At 42.9% G+C, this 18,942-nt stretch overlaps 1 protein-coding gene across 1 annotated transcript in view; it reads left to right on the plus strand.

Moving 5' to 3' along the window:
* Positions 1–5,147: 5,147 nt before the first annotated feature.
* C17H12orf42 (chromosome 17 C12orf42 homolog) overlaps positions 5,148–18,942 on the plus strand; it is a 176,469-nt gene continuing 162,674 nt past the window's right edge. Inside the window, exons 1-2 of the mRNA XM_087869097.1 lie at positions 5,148–5,249; positions 6,664–6,766. Coding sequence (XP_087725223.1) covers positions 5,148–5,249; positions 6,664–6,766 — 205 coding nt within the window. The remainder of the gene's footprint in view (positions 5,250–6,663; positions 6,767–18,942) is intronic.

Consider the following 18,942-nt stretch of genomic DNA (forward strand, 5'->3'; position numbering starts at 1 on the left):
GGTGACATTCATAGGTTCTGGGGATGAGAATGTGGACCGCCTCTCAACGTACTACAGACCCTATGGAGGTCTTTTTGTTAGTTTAAATCTTCTGACCTTTGCATGGGACAAAAATTTTCATATAAATGTAGCTAATGGCTATTTGCAGGATTAGTTTGCATGAGCGTTCCACAACCAGGTTAATTCTGCTAAGCAGCTGCTACTCTGCTCTTCAGAACTATTGCTCTAAATACGGGTGAGCATTTTCCAAACAGAAGAAGTCTCTGATAAAGTAACTCAAAACTAACCTCTTGGGGGGATGATGTGATGGTTAATTTTATGTGTTAACTTGACTGGGCTAAGAGGTGCCCCAATGGTTGGTAAAACATTAGTACTGGGTGTCTCAGTGAGGGTGTTTCTGGAAGAGCTTAGCACTTGAATCAGTAGATTGAGTAGAGATCTTCCTTACCAATGTGGGTAGGTACCATCCAATCCACTGAGGACCTGAATAGAATAAAAAGGTGCAGGAAGGATGAATTTGGTCTCTCCTTGAGCTGGGACATCCTTCTTTTATTTTTTTATTTTTATTTTTTAAAGATTTTATTTATTTATTTGACAAAGAGAGAGAGAGAGACAGCCAGCGAGAGAGAGAACACAGGCAGGGGGAGTGGGAGAGGAAGAACCAGGCTCCCTGTGGAGGAGCCTGATGCAGGGCTCGATCCCAGGACTCTGGGATCATGCCCTGAGCCAAAGGCAGACGCTTAACAACTGAGCCACCCAGGTGCCCCTGGGACATCCTTCTTCTCATGCCTTTGAACATCAGTGCTGCTGGCTCTTGGGTCTCTAGGCTCAGACTTACACCATCAGCTTTCCTGGTTCTCAGGCCTTCAGGTTTGGGCTGGAAATACACAATGTCTTTCCTGGGCCTCAGCTCCCAGATGTTGGGACTCCTCAGCCTCCATAATCACATGAGCCAGTCTGTCTTAATAAATCTCTTTTCCTGTACCTCTCCATGTCCTGTTGGTCCTGTTTCCCTGGAGAACCCTGACTTATGTACATGGTTGTCTAAGCTCTGACCGTGATACTCATTATGACTCAGCCCTAAACTTCAGTCTATGAGATTTCAGTGTTGAGAGGTTCATAGCTTGGCAGTAATAAGAAAACAATAATAATAAGTATTGTTTTTGAGTGTTTATAATGTTCCTGACTATAAGGACTCAAGGAAGGTTTAAATATACCCATTTGTAGATGAAAACTGAATTGTTTTTTTTAATTTTATTTGACAGAGATAGAGACAGCCAGTGAGAGAGGGAACACAAGCAGGGGGAGTTGGAGAGGAAGAAGCAGGCTCATAGCAGAGGAGCCTGATGTGGGGCTCGATCCCAGAACGCCGGGATCACGCCCTGAGCCGAAGGCAGACGCTTAACCTCTGTGCCACCCAAGTGCCCCGAAAACTGAATTTTTGAGAGGGCAAAATAAGAGATCCCTCCTATTGGGAACCTGGTATGGGACACAGTCAGGTTTTGAACCCAGGGCTGTAGGACTCCAGAGCTTGGTTGTTCCCACCACTGCATGCTGTATGTCAAGGCAGTACCCCCACTCCGTTAGGTTGTGTCTCAGCAGGACCAGCAGACTGCTGGGGCCCCGCACACATCTCTGGGCCTCCCTACATCAGTGGGGAGGGCTGACTTCCACCTGCTCCTACCTGTGTTGCTTTCCTGAAGGCTGCTTCACTGCCCACAGAGCAGATGAGAAGGTGGAAGCTGGGGGGCAGGGGGCGGGTGAGCTAGGGAGCAGGAGGGGCCTTTAGCCCACACACTGCCAGTAGATTTCAACCGGTGACAGGTGAAACTCAGCATATGAATACCCTAGCTCTCTGGGGGTATAAATCTAAGATTCACATTCTGTACCAGGGCTTTTAAAGCCTTCTTGCACATACAAACACTTAGGGTTTTGTTCCAAATCTGATTCTGACTCAGTAGTTTTGAAGTGGGACCTGAGACTTGGTGTTTAGAACCAAATCCCAGGCAATGCCAGTGGGGCTAGTCTGCTTTCTATCAGAGCTACTCCAAGTGTGATCCTCGCGGGCAGCACTGGCAGGACCTGGGAGCTTGCTAAAAATGCCAATTCCTGGACCCCACCCCAGACCTACTGAGTCAGAATCTCTGGGGGGTGGGACCCAGGTCCCAGGTATTTCTGATGCCTTACAAGTTTAAGAAGTCCTGCCCCACACTGTTTTCCCATTCCCTGCAGGGTTAAGCCCACAGTGGTAGTGACCTTGAAAAGTACCCAGCATTTCCTCACTTGCCTTCCAGATCTTACTTCCCTGATTCCCACGAGGTATTTCCCATCGCGTCCTAAATGAGTGATTTTTACTTGAATTCTGGTCTTAGGGCTGCCTTCTGGAGAACTCGAACTAGGATAACACTTTATGTAGTTTGCTTAATGATTGACTTTTTATCATGACAAAGCTCTGTGTAAGATGTACTTAGCTAGGTAACACAAAACTTTTATCTGCATCTCTTCGGCCACAGGCTAGATTTCAGCCCCCCCTCCCCTCCCCTCCATGCCTCCCCCTTTCTTTTCAAGGTACGCTTGTTTATTTGGGTCAAATGTCATTTATATCAGAGGTGGGCGAATCACGGTACCCTGCTTGTGTAAATACAGTGTATTTTGGAGCCCAGCCATGCCTAGCTGGGTATGTATTGCCCACAGCTGCTTTGGAGTTATAGTCTCCTAAGATAGAGATCATATGGCCTACAAAGTGGAAACTCTTCTCTCTCTTGTCCTTTATAGGGAAGTTGCTGACCCCCAATCTACATATCCCACTTCTCAACCCTCGTGTCACCTAACCTGGGAGAGCCTCTTTCTCTGCTTTCTTCCTGAGGGCTTTGCTGGGCCTGCCAGCCTCAGGTTGGTGTAAAGGAAAGAGCACTGGACCAGGAGTCAGGAGCCTTCTGGCCTGAGTCCTGGGTTGTCACTTTCTACCTGCGGGATGATGGGAAAATCACTTCCTAGAGCTCAGTGTCCCCACCGGTTAGATGAAGGGCCGCCCTGAATGGGAGTTGTACAAACTTGCCAAATCATAAGAAGCACCTGAGCCTTACTAAAAGCACATTCCTGGGCTCCACTCCCGACCGTAGTGAGCAGGTGGGGCTAGGGTGGGGCCTGAGAATCTGCACATTTGCCACGCAGCTCGGGAGTCCAGGAACCACTGACCTAAACCATTGCCAATGAACTTTTGGCACTCAAGTGCCATGTTGCTATAAATAACATTAGTGAACTGGATTTCTTCTACGGATATACACATTTTGTGCATAAATATTTTTATTCGTGCTGTGTTGCTGGCGAAGGAGCTGATATTACGATTGTCTCTTTGAATCTTTCAGAAGGCTCATGGGGACTTTCCTTGAGGTTACAATCTTTCCTTGTAGACTGTGTTGCTTGAAGAAGCTTCTTTGTTTTAAGGGCTATAGTACTATGTATACCATATTCAGGGGAGGATGGATAACCAACTGAAGTGTGAGAGTCCTACACTTTCTTATATACCCAAATGTTTATTTTTTGCATTCTGGAAGAGAGGAGATAGGATTAGTCTAGCAGTTTTCCACCAGGGGTGATTTGTGCCCCCAGCATCCAGTGGGTGGAGGCCAGGGATGCAGCTGAACGCCCTCCAGTGTTCCCAGCACAGCACCTACAACAGAATTACCCAGCTCTGAATACCGACATCCCTGAGGTCGAGAAGCCCTGCCTCAGACCTGGGTGCACATCAACAGCATTTCTGAGGTTGTGAGTGGACCTTGGATTTGTACCGAATGCCCAGTATTCCTACCTCCAGCACTGACTCTTCTGTGAAGCGACCTCACTGGATTCCCAGACAGACAGCTCCTTCTCCCCTTTCTCTGCAACAACCGATCACACCTGTGGCAATTGTTCGTTTGTCTTCTCTCCTCTATTTGTCAGGTTCTCCAGACACAAAGGACTCGTAGGATCTCTGTAGACAGAAAGAGAGTTATGATGAAGGATTGGCTTGTGTGATTATGGAGGCTGAGAAGTCCCATGGTCTCTGCTTGCAAGCTGGAGACCCAGCAAAGCTAGTGGTGTAGCTGTAGTCCCCCAAATGGCGGAAACAAGCAAAAGACACATTCCTACATCCTAAGAAGAGAATCTATTTAGGGGAAAAAAAATGAAGCTATAGCAGCTCCTCTCATACCAAAATAAGTTTGTAGGTGTGAACATTTAAATATAAAAAAACAAAATCATAAGTGAAAGAGAAAAATGTGCATAAATAGTTAAGTGATTCTAGAGAATGGATTCCCTTTCTTTAAAGATTTATTTATTTGCTTTAGAGAGAGAAAGAGCCCATGTGCACACATGTCCCTGCAAGCGTGTGCACAGGAGTGGAGGTAGGGGCAGAGGGAGAAAATCTTCAAGCGGACTCTGCACAGAGCATGGAGCCTGATGTGGGGCTCGATCTCATGACCCCGAGATGGTGACCTGAGCTGAAACCAAGAGTCAGATGCTTAACTGACTGAGCCACCCAGGTGCCCCTAGAGAATGGATTTCTATGAATTAAAAAAAAAAGTGAAAGACGTATTAATAAAACCGTAGATGGTTGTCATAAATATTAAGGGCAAAAATTGAATAACAAATATAACAGGCATTCATATCCATAATATATGTTACTATAAAATTAATAAGAAAACACCAACAACCTAATAGGTGAAGAACAGAATTTGCAACCACGTTATTTGATAAATGTGATGCTATTTGATAGACACACAGAAGTTTAACTTTATTAGCCAGTAAAAAAATATAAATAAAAACAAAGAGATATAACTTTCCGACTATAAAATTTTAGGCAAAGTTTCAAAAATAACAATATTTTAGCAAAGGTGTAATAGACGTGTGTGTGTATGTAAAACAGATGAGCAGGTGTAGAAAGAACCCAAGTAAAAGTAAAACCTTCAAAATGTTAATTCTGTATCATCAGTGGATGAGATTATAGGTGATTTGAGTTTTCTTTTTCAATACATTTTGGGGGGCAAGCAAATATTTATTACATTTATATGTAATACAAGAGTAGGTTTAAAAAGAAAGTTCTGATATTATAGAGCCATAGAGTTATTAGAATTTCATTTCTGAGAAGGACACTGGCCATTTTTCAGATGGAAAATGAAGACCCGGAGAGTGAGCTGCCGCCCCAAGTAAAACAGACTTTCAGCAGCACTTTTGAGACAGACTTAAAACAACAAAGAGACAAAGAAAAGGTGCGTGTCGGGGTCTCATCGGCCACCTGAACAGCAGCTGAAACCCAAGTGAGTCTGTAATTTGCAGCGATGTCCTTTGTATGGGCGTCTTGACGACTGGCATATCAAATGATCTCCTGAGTGAAACTCTGAGTGAGAAGCTGCATTTTAACATTGATCTAGCCTGTTATCTCAGAAAAATCCACTTAAGTACCATTTTCAATTTATTGGTGTATTTGTTTTATTAATTGCCAGGAGTCCCTTCCCCCCTCCTTTCATCCTCTCTTTCTCTATGTCTTCCTTCATCAACAAGGAAAGTCATTTGTCTACCAGGCACTGTAGTAGGAGCCAGGTAAGCTAAAATGAGCAAATAAATAAAAATGTCCCCCCCCCCCAAAGAAGTGCAAGTAAAACTGGTAAAATTTGAATAAACTCTGGACTTCCACGCGTGTGGATTTCCTGGTTTTGCTCATGCGCTGTAGCTATATAGGCTGTTACCATGGGGGGAGGTGGAGAAGTGTGCATGGAACCTGCTTGTACTCCCCGCCCCCACAATGTCCTGAAAATCTACAATTATTTCAAAATAAGAAGTAAAACAAAACAAAACAAAAAATAAGCAAACAGCAACCTACTAACTGTAAGAGGCAAACATGTTTTAAAATAATTAAAGAAGACAATTTAGGTGATATAAACTTCATTTAACACTTCATAAAGTGGGCGGTCTCCATTCCCAAGGGTCCGGAGAATTGCAAAATGGGGCAGAAGGCAGGAACCTTTTTTTTTTTTTTTTTTTTAAGATTTTATTTTTAAGTAATCTCTATACCCAGTGTGGGGCGCAAACCTACAACACTGAGATCAAGAGTTGCGCGATCCAGGGACTGAGCCAGCCAGGCGCCAAAGACAGGAAGCTTTTATAGGACAGAGAATAAGGAACAAGGAAATAAGAAGAAAACGCAGAGTTGGCTCCGCGATTGGGGGTTGGCGGACCTGATATACTGTGCTTCTGGCCAAGCAGAGCACTTCAAGGGACCTGAAGGTTACCTAAGTTTCCGTTCGCCCACGCCCACGTGGCGCCCTGGGCCTGAGCAGCTCGATCTTAGACCTAGAAATGTATTTCAACACGCGTGTACACAATGAGATAGAAACAGACAAGGGTGGGGAGAGCTTTGTGGCGCAGTAAATGAAAGGTTTGGAAGCTAGTAAAATGAAAAGTGGCGCCTGATAAATATCATAGACATTTCAGAACGGCCCGTGTTTCCTGAAGTTCACCTAGAGTTTGCAAATCGCCAACGTTTTACAGATAGAGGAAAGAGGGGTCCAAAGAAGCGAGGTAACTAATGTGGCAGGACCCTGACGCTGGCCCGTGTCCTCAAACTCCCTAGCTGTTAGGGCAGTGACACTTGTAAGGACTCAGATTCTTTTCTTTGGGCTCTAGGCTCACCACGAGTTTGGAGTTCCCTGGTCCAAGCCGGTCCTCCCCAGTTCCCCGGTCCCCAAGGCGTGCTCTCCGGACGCTTACCACGAGATGGCAGCAGAAGGTAAGCCATCCGCATCAGAGGCCCCGCGGGGGTCCTGTGGTCGGTGATCTTGGAGTCATCGCCTCCTGTTTTTCACTGGGGACCACGACCGGCACTGCTATCCTGACTTATTACCTACGTGATGACATACACCAACAGACAGAGTTAGGAGATGATGTCAAGATGAAGTAAGTAAATCACTTTCCTGTCTTCGGTCATTCTATGGTGAGCCAGCATCTTCGGGCAGAGTGTGTTCACACATACAGTGAGGTTCACAGTTGCGGATAGTGGATATAAGTCCATATTGCAAATGATGTTGATGATTTCACCCTTTGGGGGCTCACTTCCTATCAAGTCTTAGTAGATGGTCATTGCGTCTGCCTTATAACGTGGCTGATTGGCCGGCACTGGAAATAGAGCCGTTTTCTCCTTGTCTGCAAGCCTTAGTTTGAACCATACTAAATTGCTATTTTTCTTAGGTAGAAACTGAGCAAATATTAGAAATATCATGTGGGTTACCTTTACATGCATTCTTTGCATTACCTTCAGCCTGCATTTTCTTTGGCAGAATTTTTTTTAACTGCTCGTCCGTTTTGGAAGAATTGGTGATCTGAGTCATGTAACATCCATCTACTCCCTGGGCCCCCACTGTACAGTGTCACTGTACATTCAAGGCACAGACCGTGGCACTCCCGTGCTGTGGAGCTCTCTCTCCTGTCTCAGAGTTCCTTATGTGCTTTAAGAGACCACCATCGACCCTCTGACAGCCCGCAGGTGAGGTCCTGGGGTCGAGCCAGATGAGTAAAATCTTATTTTTTTTCTCATATTTTCAATAAAAAAATGTCACTCGAACATGATATTTTTGTGGCTGAAAATAGTTTTGCAATCCAACGCACATTTTACAAAAGAGGAAATAGGCCAAGACAAGCCTATTTATATTCCTTCTTTGGAGGAAGGTGACAATTTAGTTTCACACAACCTTGAACCACGTTAGATCACGTGCTGCCACACCAGCACATTCTATTCTACCCTGAAATGGGGCAGGGGAGAAAGCTTTAAAAGAATCCTCGTCTTGGATTCTCTCCTGGAGACCTATGTTGTCCCAGTGTACAAATCCTATTCCATCGCCCCACAGTTCCAGAGACCTTCACTTCAACTCTAAGATTGGAGACTTTCTGATGTGGTACCTTGTATAATTCCAGCCTCGGAAGAAATCGTGCTTCAGGAAAAGTTCCCTGAGTTCTTTCAGCCCCTGAAGCAGGTCAGGGGCAGTGGGCTTGTCTAATTTATTAGTTTCTCTGTCTTCCCCGGTGGTTGATTTGGTGTCTTGCATCTAGAAGCTGGTTAATAAATGTTTACTGAGGTGGATAGAAATTCCATGTAAGACGTTTGATTTTGGACAATGGCGCCCTGCATTGAAAATTGTATCTGTAAATGTGTAGTAGGACATGAGGGAAGGCTTTTCCCTTCTGAGCTCTACTTCTCAGTTCAGTCCAATAGAACTTTCTGCAATAATGGAAGTATTCTCTATTTGAGCTGTCTGATGCGGTGGCTGCTAGCCACAGTTATCTGTTGAGCACCTGAAATACGGCTAGTGAGATTGAGAAATTGAATCTTTAATTTTATTTAAAGTTTAAATAATCATATGTGTTTAGTGGCTACACATAGGACAGCACAGAAAATCTAGATGGTAAATTACTGAATTGTAGTAGCTTCAGACTTCAACACTCTTCCTTTCTCTTACAATGACCTCCTTCAAAGCACCTCACCATTTTGCACCACCTCACCATTAAATGTCCAATTTTCTCCCCTTCTCCCATATCCCTTAAGATCCCAAGGAAATATTCTCTCTTCTAAGTGCTTATTTTGTTCAGTTCATCATCTAAACAAAAATTACAAAAAATCTAAAACCAACAAGGAACATAATGCTAATTGAAATATAGGGTTGATCCCACCAATCTCTTAGGGAAGATGTGTCTTGGGTCCTTCCAGAGGGAGCAGTGACAGGACCGTTTGGCCATAGCTTTAAACTCAATGAGTCTCCAAATATTGGCTCCTCTATAAGGGCAAATGTGTAATCTGATCTTTTAAAAAATATATCCACATAGCTTCCTTTGCCAATGAAAAGGTTGGTATTGAGTCATGACATGCCGTGTTCCCTGGATTCAGTTCCTTGGGTATGCAGTCACCTGTTTAACTCCCACCCATTCTACAAGAGGTGACTTCATCATCACCTCCTCTGGATGAGTGTCTTGGTTTCCCTCGCTAATCAGATTTTCCTAGGATGCTTCCTCTCTGCATTTGGACCTCTCCTCATAGAGTTGTTGTAAAGACAAATAAAAGTGGGCACTATGGATGGGCTGGAATGTAAGTATAGAATAAGGCAGAGAAAGTGGTTCAGGAGTGTAACTGGGAAAGAGAAGAGATTGCTGTGTATTCATCGTAATTCAGGGTTACTGAAATGGAAATTTAAAGGATATGTGCAGGACCATCTGGTCAACCCCTTTATAGTTGGGCAAGGTAATATCTTAATCATTGAGACATTTGTCCATGTTACCTTTCAGTCCTTGTCCATAGACTTATTAAACTTGTACATATTCAGAAGAATATTTTGTTGTACATTTTATCAACTTGTATATTTTTTCTCTTTTTGTAGTATATTCCCTTATTTTCTCACATCCTATCTTGGCCATTCTGAAATAACCCAGACCATTTTGTATGTAACCCTTTACATCTTTCTCTGTGCTCATATCCATATACAAACAAATGTGTATTTCAAGCTTTTTTAATATTTATTTTTACATAAATTGGGTTGTATCGTATACATTTATTTGCCACTTGCTTTTCATACATCATATATATGCAACATCTGCTTGAATCGCTCCACAAAACCTGAGATGTGTAGTGCTGGATTTGGAGTCTGTTCTTATCCTGATTGAAAACAAACCAGTTTTCTATTTTTGTCAGAACGGTGGATAGGACACTGAACTACCCTCCCAGTGAAATCTTCAAATGCAGAATACAATTTTTAAAAATCCTAAAATTCATTAATGAGCTGTTAGGAGGGAAGGAAATCAAAGAGGCATACAGATTTCCAATGACACTTTCTTTCTGAGGACATCTGCTGAAACCCCAGTGAAGTTTGTGTTGATTGTAATGGGAAAAAGGAGAAAGACTAGATTCTACTGCAAGTGAGAAGAATAAGAGACCCCAAATATTGCTGCCACCCCACAAGCCAACAGAAGCTGAGTATGTAAGGGGAAACTAAAAATAAAGCTGCCAACTCCTCGAGCAGGGAACAGCAAGGAAAATGGTCTGCTTTGAGACTTGTACTAGATGAAGAGAGAAAAACCATCAGTGGATGGATTTTAATAGTAGAGGAGGCACAGTGAAAAAGAGAATTGATGAATTGAAACTTAGATCTGAAGAAAGTATCCAGGATGAAGCACAAAGAAATAAAGAGATGAAAAATAGTTAAGAAAGATTAGGAGACACAGGATAGAGTGAAGTGGTCTAATATTTGGAGTTTCAGTAGAGATGAGGTGTATGAGGGAGAGGAAAGGTTTGAAGAGAGAGTGATAAGTATTTTTCAGAACTGATGAAAAACACCAATCTTCATAGTTAGGAATCTATCTTTCCCTTCACCCCAATCAAGGTGAAGGGAAAGAAATACACAGCTAGAAACATCACAGTCAAACTTCAGAATCCCCAAAGAAAGAGAGTATCTTAAAAGCATATAGAGAAAAAGAGACTAGTTATAAAAGAATGGCAATTGAATGGGACTGACTTGTGAGCAGCAGGAATGAAAGCAAGTAGAGACAGTGGAATTTTGTGAATGTATAGAGAAAATAACTGTCAACCCAGGATTCTGCAGCTCAAAATCTACTAGTCAAGGTGTAATAAAGACATTTCAAGGAAGAACAAAAACAGAGAGTTTGCTACCAACAGGCTCTTACTACAGAGAATTCTGAAAGGATGTATTTGAGGGATGATAAAGGTGTTCCTAGATGGAAGGTTCGTAGATACAAGAAGGTATGATTAGTGAAAAAGCTGTGTGTGTGTGTGTGTGTGTGTGTGTGTGTGTATCTCTGAAACAAACATCAATTATATAAAACATTTATGGTGAAAAGCCGAGACAGAATTAAATAAACAGAACAACAATAGCATGCAACTTAGAAATGGCTGATTGAATAGAAAGCAATTTAAGGCTTTGCATTTCATGGGATGAGGATAAATGTATGATTAATTTTAGACTTTAGTAACTTAAATAGGCATGCTATAATCTATATGGAAATATGAAATAATAGAAATAGTGATTATAAATTCTAAATTGCTAGGAGTCCATGGAATAAGAAAAAAATTCAATCCAAGAGAGGAAAGAAACACAAAGTGTGAGACAAATAGAAAGTACAAACTAAACTGGTAGAAGTAAACCCAAATATATTTGTCATTGCAAAAAATTAACTTGCATATATTCCAGTTAAAAGACGAAGATTGTCAAACAGCGTTTTTAAAATTTTTTATTTTATTTTATTTTTTTTAAAGAGGCAAATTTAAAACATGAAGATACAAAAAAACCGAAAGTATAAAAAGTGATGTAACAGGCAAACGCTAGTCATAAGAAAGCAATATTAATAACTTCAGACTTTAAGGCCAAGAATGCTATGAGAAATAATGAAAGTTACTACATAATGACAAGGGTTCACATTATGAGAAAAATATAAAAATTCTAAACGTGTATTTGCCTAGCAACATACCCTCAGAATGATAAAACCAAAATTAGCTACAAGAAAAAATCGACAAATCCAATACCACACTAGGGAGATTTTAGTACAATTTTCTCAGTAATTGATAGGTCAAGTAGACAAAAGTATTAATAATAATATGAAAGAATTGAAAAGTTCAAACAATATACATAATCTCATGTTTAATAAAGTGTGAAAAAAAATTGTTTCAGGGGGTTCCTGGGTGGCTCAGTTGGTTAAGCGTCTACCTTCAGCTCAGGTCATGATCCCAGGGTCCTGGGATCAGCAGGGAGCCTGCTTCTCCTTCTGCCCCTCTCCCTGCTCATGCTCTCTCTCTCTCAAATAAATAAGTAAAATCTTTTAAAAAATTCTTTCAGAAGATTACATTTAACACATCACCTTTTTATTCAAGTTAAGAAAAGTTAAAATTAAATATGTAATTTTTAGGTATACACATATATGTCATAAAACTATAGTTTAAAGATTTAATTTATTTATGTATTTTAGAGATGGAAAGAGAGAGAGAGAATGAGAATGAGTGCTCAGGGGGAAGGAACAGAGGGAGAGGGACAAGCAGAGTCTGATGTGGGGCTTGGTCCCACAACCTGAGACCATGACCTGAGCCAAAAACAAGACTATATTCTAATAAATAAAAGTATGATAGTGACAAGATTCAGTATGATGATTAGTTCAGATGGCGAGAGGCACAGGAACAGAACTGGGGAAACACATAAGTACATGTAACTTGTCAACATTGTCGTTCGTGTATGGGGGGGTGCGTAGATAGGTGATTTTTCCTTATTAAAATAATAAATGAGGGCACCTGGGTGGCTCAGTAGGTTAAGCATTTGCCTTCAGCTCAGGTCATGATCCTAGGGTCCTGGTTTTGAGCCCCTGAATCAGGCTCCCTGCTCAGCGGGGAGTCTGCTTCTCCCTCTGCCGCTCCCCCTGCTCATGCTCTCTCTCTCAAATAAATAAATAAAATCTTTAAAAAAATAAATGAGCAAGAACCAAGGATATTAATCCGATTCCAATTCTGTAACTGAATATCCATATCTGTATCTCTACCTATATCTAGATCTATCTGAAGATGGACTGCCCAAGTTAAATTCCGGCTCTGCACTCAATCTCCTTTACCTTAGTTCCCTCTTTTGTAATGTGGAAATGATAATAATTGTCTTTATTACATCATGAACATGAAATGAACTAATACATACAAAGTCATTAGATCATTGTTTGACACATACCAGGGCGTCAATAAACGTTAGTAATTATTATTGCTTCGGAGAGAGAAAAGAACCTTTAGTGTCCTGGCTTTCTGTTTCACTTTGATTTACTCATGCTCTTCCCTGCTTCCTTCTCTTCTGAGAGAATCAGAGAAGGATTCCTCCACCTCTTTAAGGTCCTCTCCTTCACTCAAACTCTGAATCCCTTCCTCATCTCCATTACTTCCGTGTCCTTGTTCCATATACTGTCCTGTTCTCTCTTGATTTTCCCATCTCTTTGTATCAATAAGGTTGGTCTGCCAAGAAAACAGAATCCACTGTAGGTATTTCAAGCAGTGAGGGCTATATTACAGGGAATTAGAGGCTCACAAAACTATGGGTGTGGGTGAAGGTCAGGAAAGTCATTTCTAGCTTTCAGGGAAACAGAATATTCGTGCCATTTTTTTTTCCCCATCTGAGGCAACTTCCCTCCACTTTGATAAGTGAACTCTACTGAGCCTTCAGGATTTGGCTCCTTAATCCCCATGTCTGGAAAGATTGCCCTCAAATATTAGCCTTCCATAGTCTCCTAAATTCTGGCAGAGGACACGAGACCCCTGGGTCAGAGTGACAGAAATAGCCATTGCCAGAACAGCCTCATTTTCTTGCACTGGCTTCCTGAGCTCAATTTAGGTGAGTGACGTACTGAGGGCCTGGTGACCTCTGTACATGCGTGGGTTGAATCACAGGAGAGAAACCCATAGCTTAGAGGACGTAAATCTTTTATAGTGGGTTGCAAGCAAATCTGTCCCAAATTTACCCCAAGGAGAGACCTTAGCTTTATTATACTAGACAGTAAAAAAAAAAACAAACCAAAAACAAACCTTCTCTTTTCTCTGGAGGGCAATACTGTATCCTCCAAAGCTGTTTGCTATACAAACATTCTTGAAGAGACAGTGTGAGCGAAAGGGCAGTTAGTGCTTCTGCTGGCAAGATATGCAGAGATTTGAGAGACCCATGGCGAATGGTCTCCTACCACTTACTACAGCTAACTGTAATTGCTTGTTCATTTGACATTTTCTTTAACAGTACTGTAAGTTTCTTTTGGGTGGAGTGTAGTCTCTTTCCATTCCTTTATCCCTAAGATGGTAACCGGTGCATAGTAAATGTGAAGCAAGTGGTTGTGGAATGAATGAATGAATGAATGAATGAATGAATGAATGAATGAACACCACTGTTTGAGTTGTGACAGAAAGCTAGGATTGATGCTCCATGTCTGAAGTTAGAGCGGGACCTGGGAAGGAGCGCGGGGGTTCTCCTACCGGGTCGTGGATGCCCAGGGTCATGCATGGACAAGTATTTGGGAGTGTGATTGCAGGTGTAGGAAGATGAATGCAATTATGAGATACCCCAACATCCTCCTCCTCCTTTCCCCTCTTCCAGAGCATGCCAGCTGGATGTATGGAGTCTCCGAATAATTGTTGGGATACTTACTTGAATCCTAAGTCTGCCTCCAGGCTGGTGACTGGCAGATATTTCTGGGACGAGAAGAACCTTGAAACACCCGTCAAAGAATTTTGATAAAACAATAACATCCATCAGAATGAATGCTCCATGAGGGCATTTTTGGAGATAATAAGAGATGATAGATAATTTTGTTGACTGGATCAAAGAGTTTAATTTATGGAGCACTGACTATATGCCCAGGTGTGGGGCTAAGCACTTAATGTACTTCATTCATCCGTACAGGGAGCCTATGACCTAGGTACTAGAATAGCCCCATTTTGCTGACAAGGAAACTGAGGCCTAGAGAAAGTCAGACTTGTCCACTACGGCGCTGTTAGCAAATGCCAGGCTGGAGTTCAGACCCAGGCAGTGACTCTACACCAAACATCTCTCTGCCCATAAAATGTCAGCGATGGAGGGTTATCGTTTATTGAGAAGGAAGGTGGCAGAATATTAACCTATGTCATGCATTTTCGGTGGATCATTATCTGATTTTATGATCTGAAAATTTGTAGCTTGACAAGTATTTTGTGCTTGAACAAAGTCAAATTGCTGATCTTTAACCCTTTTTGCCCTACAAAAACGTCAGCTTCGTATAGTTCAACCTCAAACACGTGCTGTAAACATGATGTCAGGAAATGTTGCTTTCAAAAGGCAGCTTCAGAAACTTTAACTATCCCGAGTACAGGGTGTGCTTTGGATCCCCAAACCAGGCTGGGCACCACAGTTTTACTGTTTACCTAGACTCTGAGGTCACCCAGGGGACCTTTTCACAGAAAATAGGGACTAAGGGGAGGATGTTTCTTAACTGAGACCCATGCGGCCAAAAGCACAGTGGAAAGGAGCAGCAGTCAAGACCATAGCAGGTGCCGAAGGTGCCGAACTAGCAAGCAGCCCATCAGCCAAGAGGTCTTCGGGGGGATTAAAAATATTAAACTTCATATTGTCAGAATGAATTCCTGCCTGGAAATCTGAGGGGACAATTTTGCTGTTTCCAGCAATGACAAATCACCGTAGTATTCAATAAGTATAGTCATTACTGAGTTCGAGGACATAACCAGCATTGTGGCTCCAAGTTAATATTTGAGGCTAAATATTCATTTACATCATTAGCGTTATGAAATGCAGCCAGAAAATACTCGGTAGCTCAGTCTGTTGGCCGACTCCATCTGAAAGGAATCACAGCCCGTCAAGGACTGAACGGAAGGCGGAACTTTTGTTTGATTGGCATCGGTTCCAGTCATGCCAGCAGACACATAATTCCTCGTTTCCGTGTGAGCCACGCTTCCCCTTGCCTGTGGGGCAGGAGTGGTTTGATGTGACCTCTTGGAAGACTCAGTGCGGCATCTCACCCCCTTGTTAGATGAGGCTGGCAAGGCTAGATGCTACTAGAACGGTTACTGTGGCCTCCCTCCTCTCTCTGCATTCTGTCCCGTAGTTAGCAAGCCACACATACTAATGATAATTTAATAAGCATACCATTCCAACGGCAGATGACACTATTTGATTTTGCCGTGGAGGTCGTAGATCTGAAAGTCAAGAGGTTTCCGTGTCATTGTGACAGGAGTTCGCAGAGACTTCAACAAAATAAAATTGAGCGATTTTCCTCTCTTAATTAAGCTTTCTTTCGTCCAGAACATTATTTGTGATTAAGTACTGCCAATCAAATACATGACTTTTCTTCTGATGGACAAAATACAATTTTATAAGTTTATCGTGTCAGATGTTTTAAATGCAGAGTATAGGAAAGAAAGTCAAATCCTCACCATTTGGTGATAACCACGATTAGTATTTGTATACATATTTCTAATCCAGGCTCGTAAATGAATCCATTGATAAAACAAATTATATCGTACGACACATTACTTCTGGCATCAGGCCTTTTTTCCTGCTTCATATGTTGCAAACGTTTTCTCATCTGGATGAATATTCTTCTCTTCCCTGTTTTTGTGGCTGTTTGGTATCCCAAGGTGCAGATGACTGTGCACCAAGTTGATGGGACTTTTCATACATAGGATGTAGAGGAAAAGCGTTAGGGTTGGAATACAGAGCTCTAAACCTTAGCTCTTTGAGGGTCTTAGTTTCCTCAACTATAAAATGGGAATACTGACATTGGCCTGGCTGCCTTGTTGGCATGAAAGTTAGAGAGTTTCCGTGAAGCGTAGAACAGCATACGCTAGTATGCTGTTTTTTTTTTTTTTTTTTAAGATTTTATTTATTTTTTTGACAGAGGGAGAGAGAGTGCACAAGCAGAGGGAGCAGCAGGGGGAGAAGGAGAAGCAGGCTTCCCACTGAGCAGGGAGACTGACGTGGGCTGCTATCCCAGGACCCTGAGATCATGACCTGAGCCGAAGGCAGACGTTTAACCGACTGAGCCACCCAGGTGTCCCAAGGAATTCTTGCTTGTAAGTGCCTTCATGGGGCACGTGGGCAGGCCACAACACCGGAGTCAGCCTTAATCATTTGGTCTTAAAAATAGAAAAGTAAACCAACCAAACATCACCACCCAAGTTATGTCAAAACTTGAACCCCACAGTGTCTCATTATGCAGTTTTAGAATTTTGGTTAAAGTGGACTTTTTAAAAAACCAAAGTGCTATTTTAGGGATCTGTCTTCTTTTCAACAAAGAACTAACTAACTCCGAGTGACTAACTCAAGCTCCCGTGTGTGTGAGGCCTTCTGTCTTCAAACTATGTCACTGATGGGCTTCGATATTCAGTGGGAATTCAGGGAAGTCTCTCAGGTTCCTGGAATTAATCTATTTTGATGGTTGCTAGCTTTTAATAGTTCCCGAGTTCAGTTTCTTTTATCAAAAATGTAGTGAGAGGGACTTGCCTTCAAACCACCAAAATCAAGAGCTGGGTGAAAACCTGGAGCCCTCAGTATTTCCAGTTCCAAAAGCAAGCCTTTGCTTTCTTTGGACAACAGAAAACCCAGTTTAGACAAAATGCTTCCCGGGGTAAGCAGCCCTTGACTGAGTTCTTACGGTTACGGACCTCCCAGATGATTATCTCACGTGGATTATCTGACAAGAGGGTAGGGCTGGCAAGAAATTGTTCTCTTCTCACAGTGTGCAAAATTTTAGGTCTTGCATTGATCACAACCCAGGGCGAGGCAGGGTTTACCAAAAGAGAGGGAAAAAAAGGTAAAAGAAAAAAGAAAGAAAAAAGGGAACAAATCCCACAGTTTAAACCCTTCACATTGCTGCCCAGACTAAAAGCTAGTGCACCATTTTTAGTGTTGGCAAGAAACTCTCCTGTAGGGAAGGGACACACGTTCATTTTCCTTGCAGAGAAAGATGATTTTAGGAACAGGTTACAAATCCTTCAACTTGGAGGAGGCGAACTTGCTGAATTCGGCCTCCTCATTGTTACAGTGATCCCCCCCCCCTTTTTTTCTTTTTGAAAGAAGTCCCCTGGAATTGTCAGGCAATGTGGGAAAATATTGTGACAAACAAGGCTGTTTACGTTTGTGGTGGGGGCGACTGTTTTGTTTGCAGCTCGCTGCCTCTGCCCCTCCTTTTCATGGTTGGCGGTTCCCCGACAGCTCGGATTCCTCCGCTGACATCTGTTATAATGAGAGCTCTGACGGGAATAGATTTGCAAAATGATGGGCTCACAATGGGACGGGAGCTGTTCCCCAAACTTTCCTTGAGATAAGCAGATGGGGTCTGAAAATAGAGCATTTGAACCGATTAGGTCGAGGTGAACGCATTTATTCAGCGCTATTCTGCTCCTACCCCCACCCTACCCCAACTTCTCTCCCTACCCCCGTCACCCCTCGCCTCCCCCAGTTGAGAAACAGGAGGGTTTCTGATGCCTTCCTTTTCTTATTTGCCTCCTGAACACTTGCCTGGAGACAGGCCCCTTCCAGTTCCTAAAGCAGAAGCATGCTGGGTACTTACCTTGTGCCAACCGTCTGAACAACAGAGAAAAACCACCCCTCCTGCCTCATAAAGAGAAGCTGGGGCAACACATGGGGCTTTCCCACTCGTCACAAATGATAGCTGTTTGTGCTAGTTAACCTCTTCCAAGCCCGGGTCAGCTCCTGCTGGGAGGCAGGGGCAAGCTGGAGAGAGTGAAAGCCTGGCAGACCCCAGAGTCGCCAGCACGCCTCGGCCCCCCAACACACGCCACTGCCTTTCCAGAATACCAAACGAGCATGCGGCCCACTTCATAAGTCAGCCCGGCTCCATGTGCTGGTGACAGTTCGGATTCCAGAGGAGCACAGCCCCCAGCAAAACTCTGCAAACACTTCCTGATGCCTTTGATCTCCTGGCACCCGTCACCTTCTCTTCTCAGAGGCATCTCTGCAAAAGGGTTCAGGTGAAATGTTCCCATCCCAGCCTTCGTTATTTTCAGCATCTCCGCAAGCGCTGCTAGTATAAAGAGAAGATGTCCTTGTGCTTCTTAAACCTACAGTCAAGTCAGTAACATGCCCAAAGCATATTGATTGTAGCCAAACTACGACAGGATGATTGTAAGGTGTTCGGTCCTAAGATGTGTCCTGTGGGTCTCTGGGGAGAAGTTTGACCGTGTCAGAGGGTAAGGCTATCTAATGAAGTAGGAGAGAGGAGGGTGACCGCGGGGGGGAAATCTGGGAACTAGCTTTTCAGGGGACAGCAAACGCAGAAGTTTAAAAAGGATGAGAGGCCAATGCCCACGTAGGATGGGTCTCGCCTCCCCATTGGCATGCCACACGTCGTAAGAGAAATCAGATTTCTGCAAATGACAGGCTGAAA

The sequence above is a fragment of the Ursus americanus genome, chromosome 17, assembly GCF_024610735.1.
Source record: "Ursus americanus isolate L20-20 chromosome 17, mUrsAme1.1.p, whole genome shotgun sequence".
Taxonomy (NCBI): Eukaryota; Metazoa; Chordata; class Mammalia; order Carnivora; family Ursidae; genus Ursus; species Ursus americanus.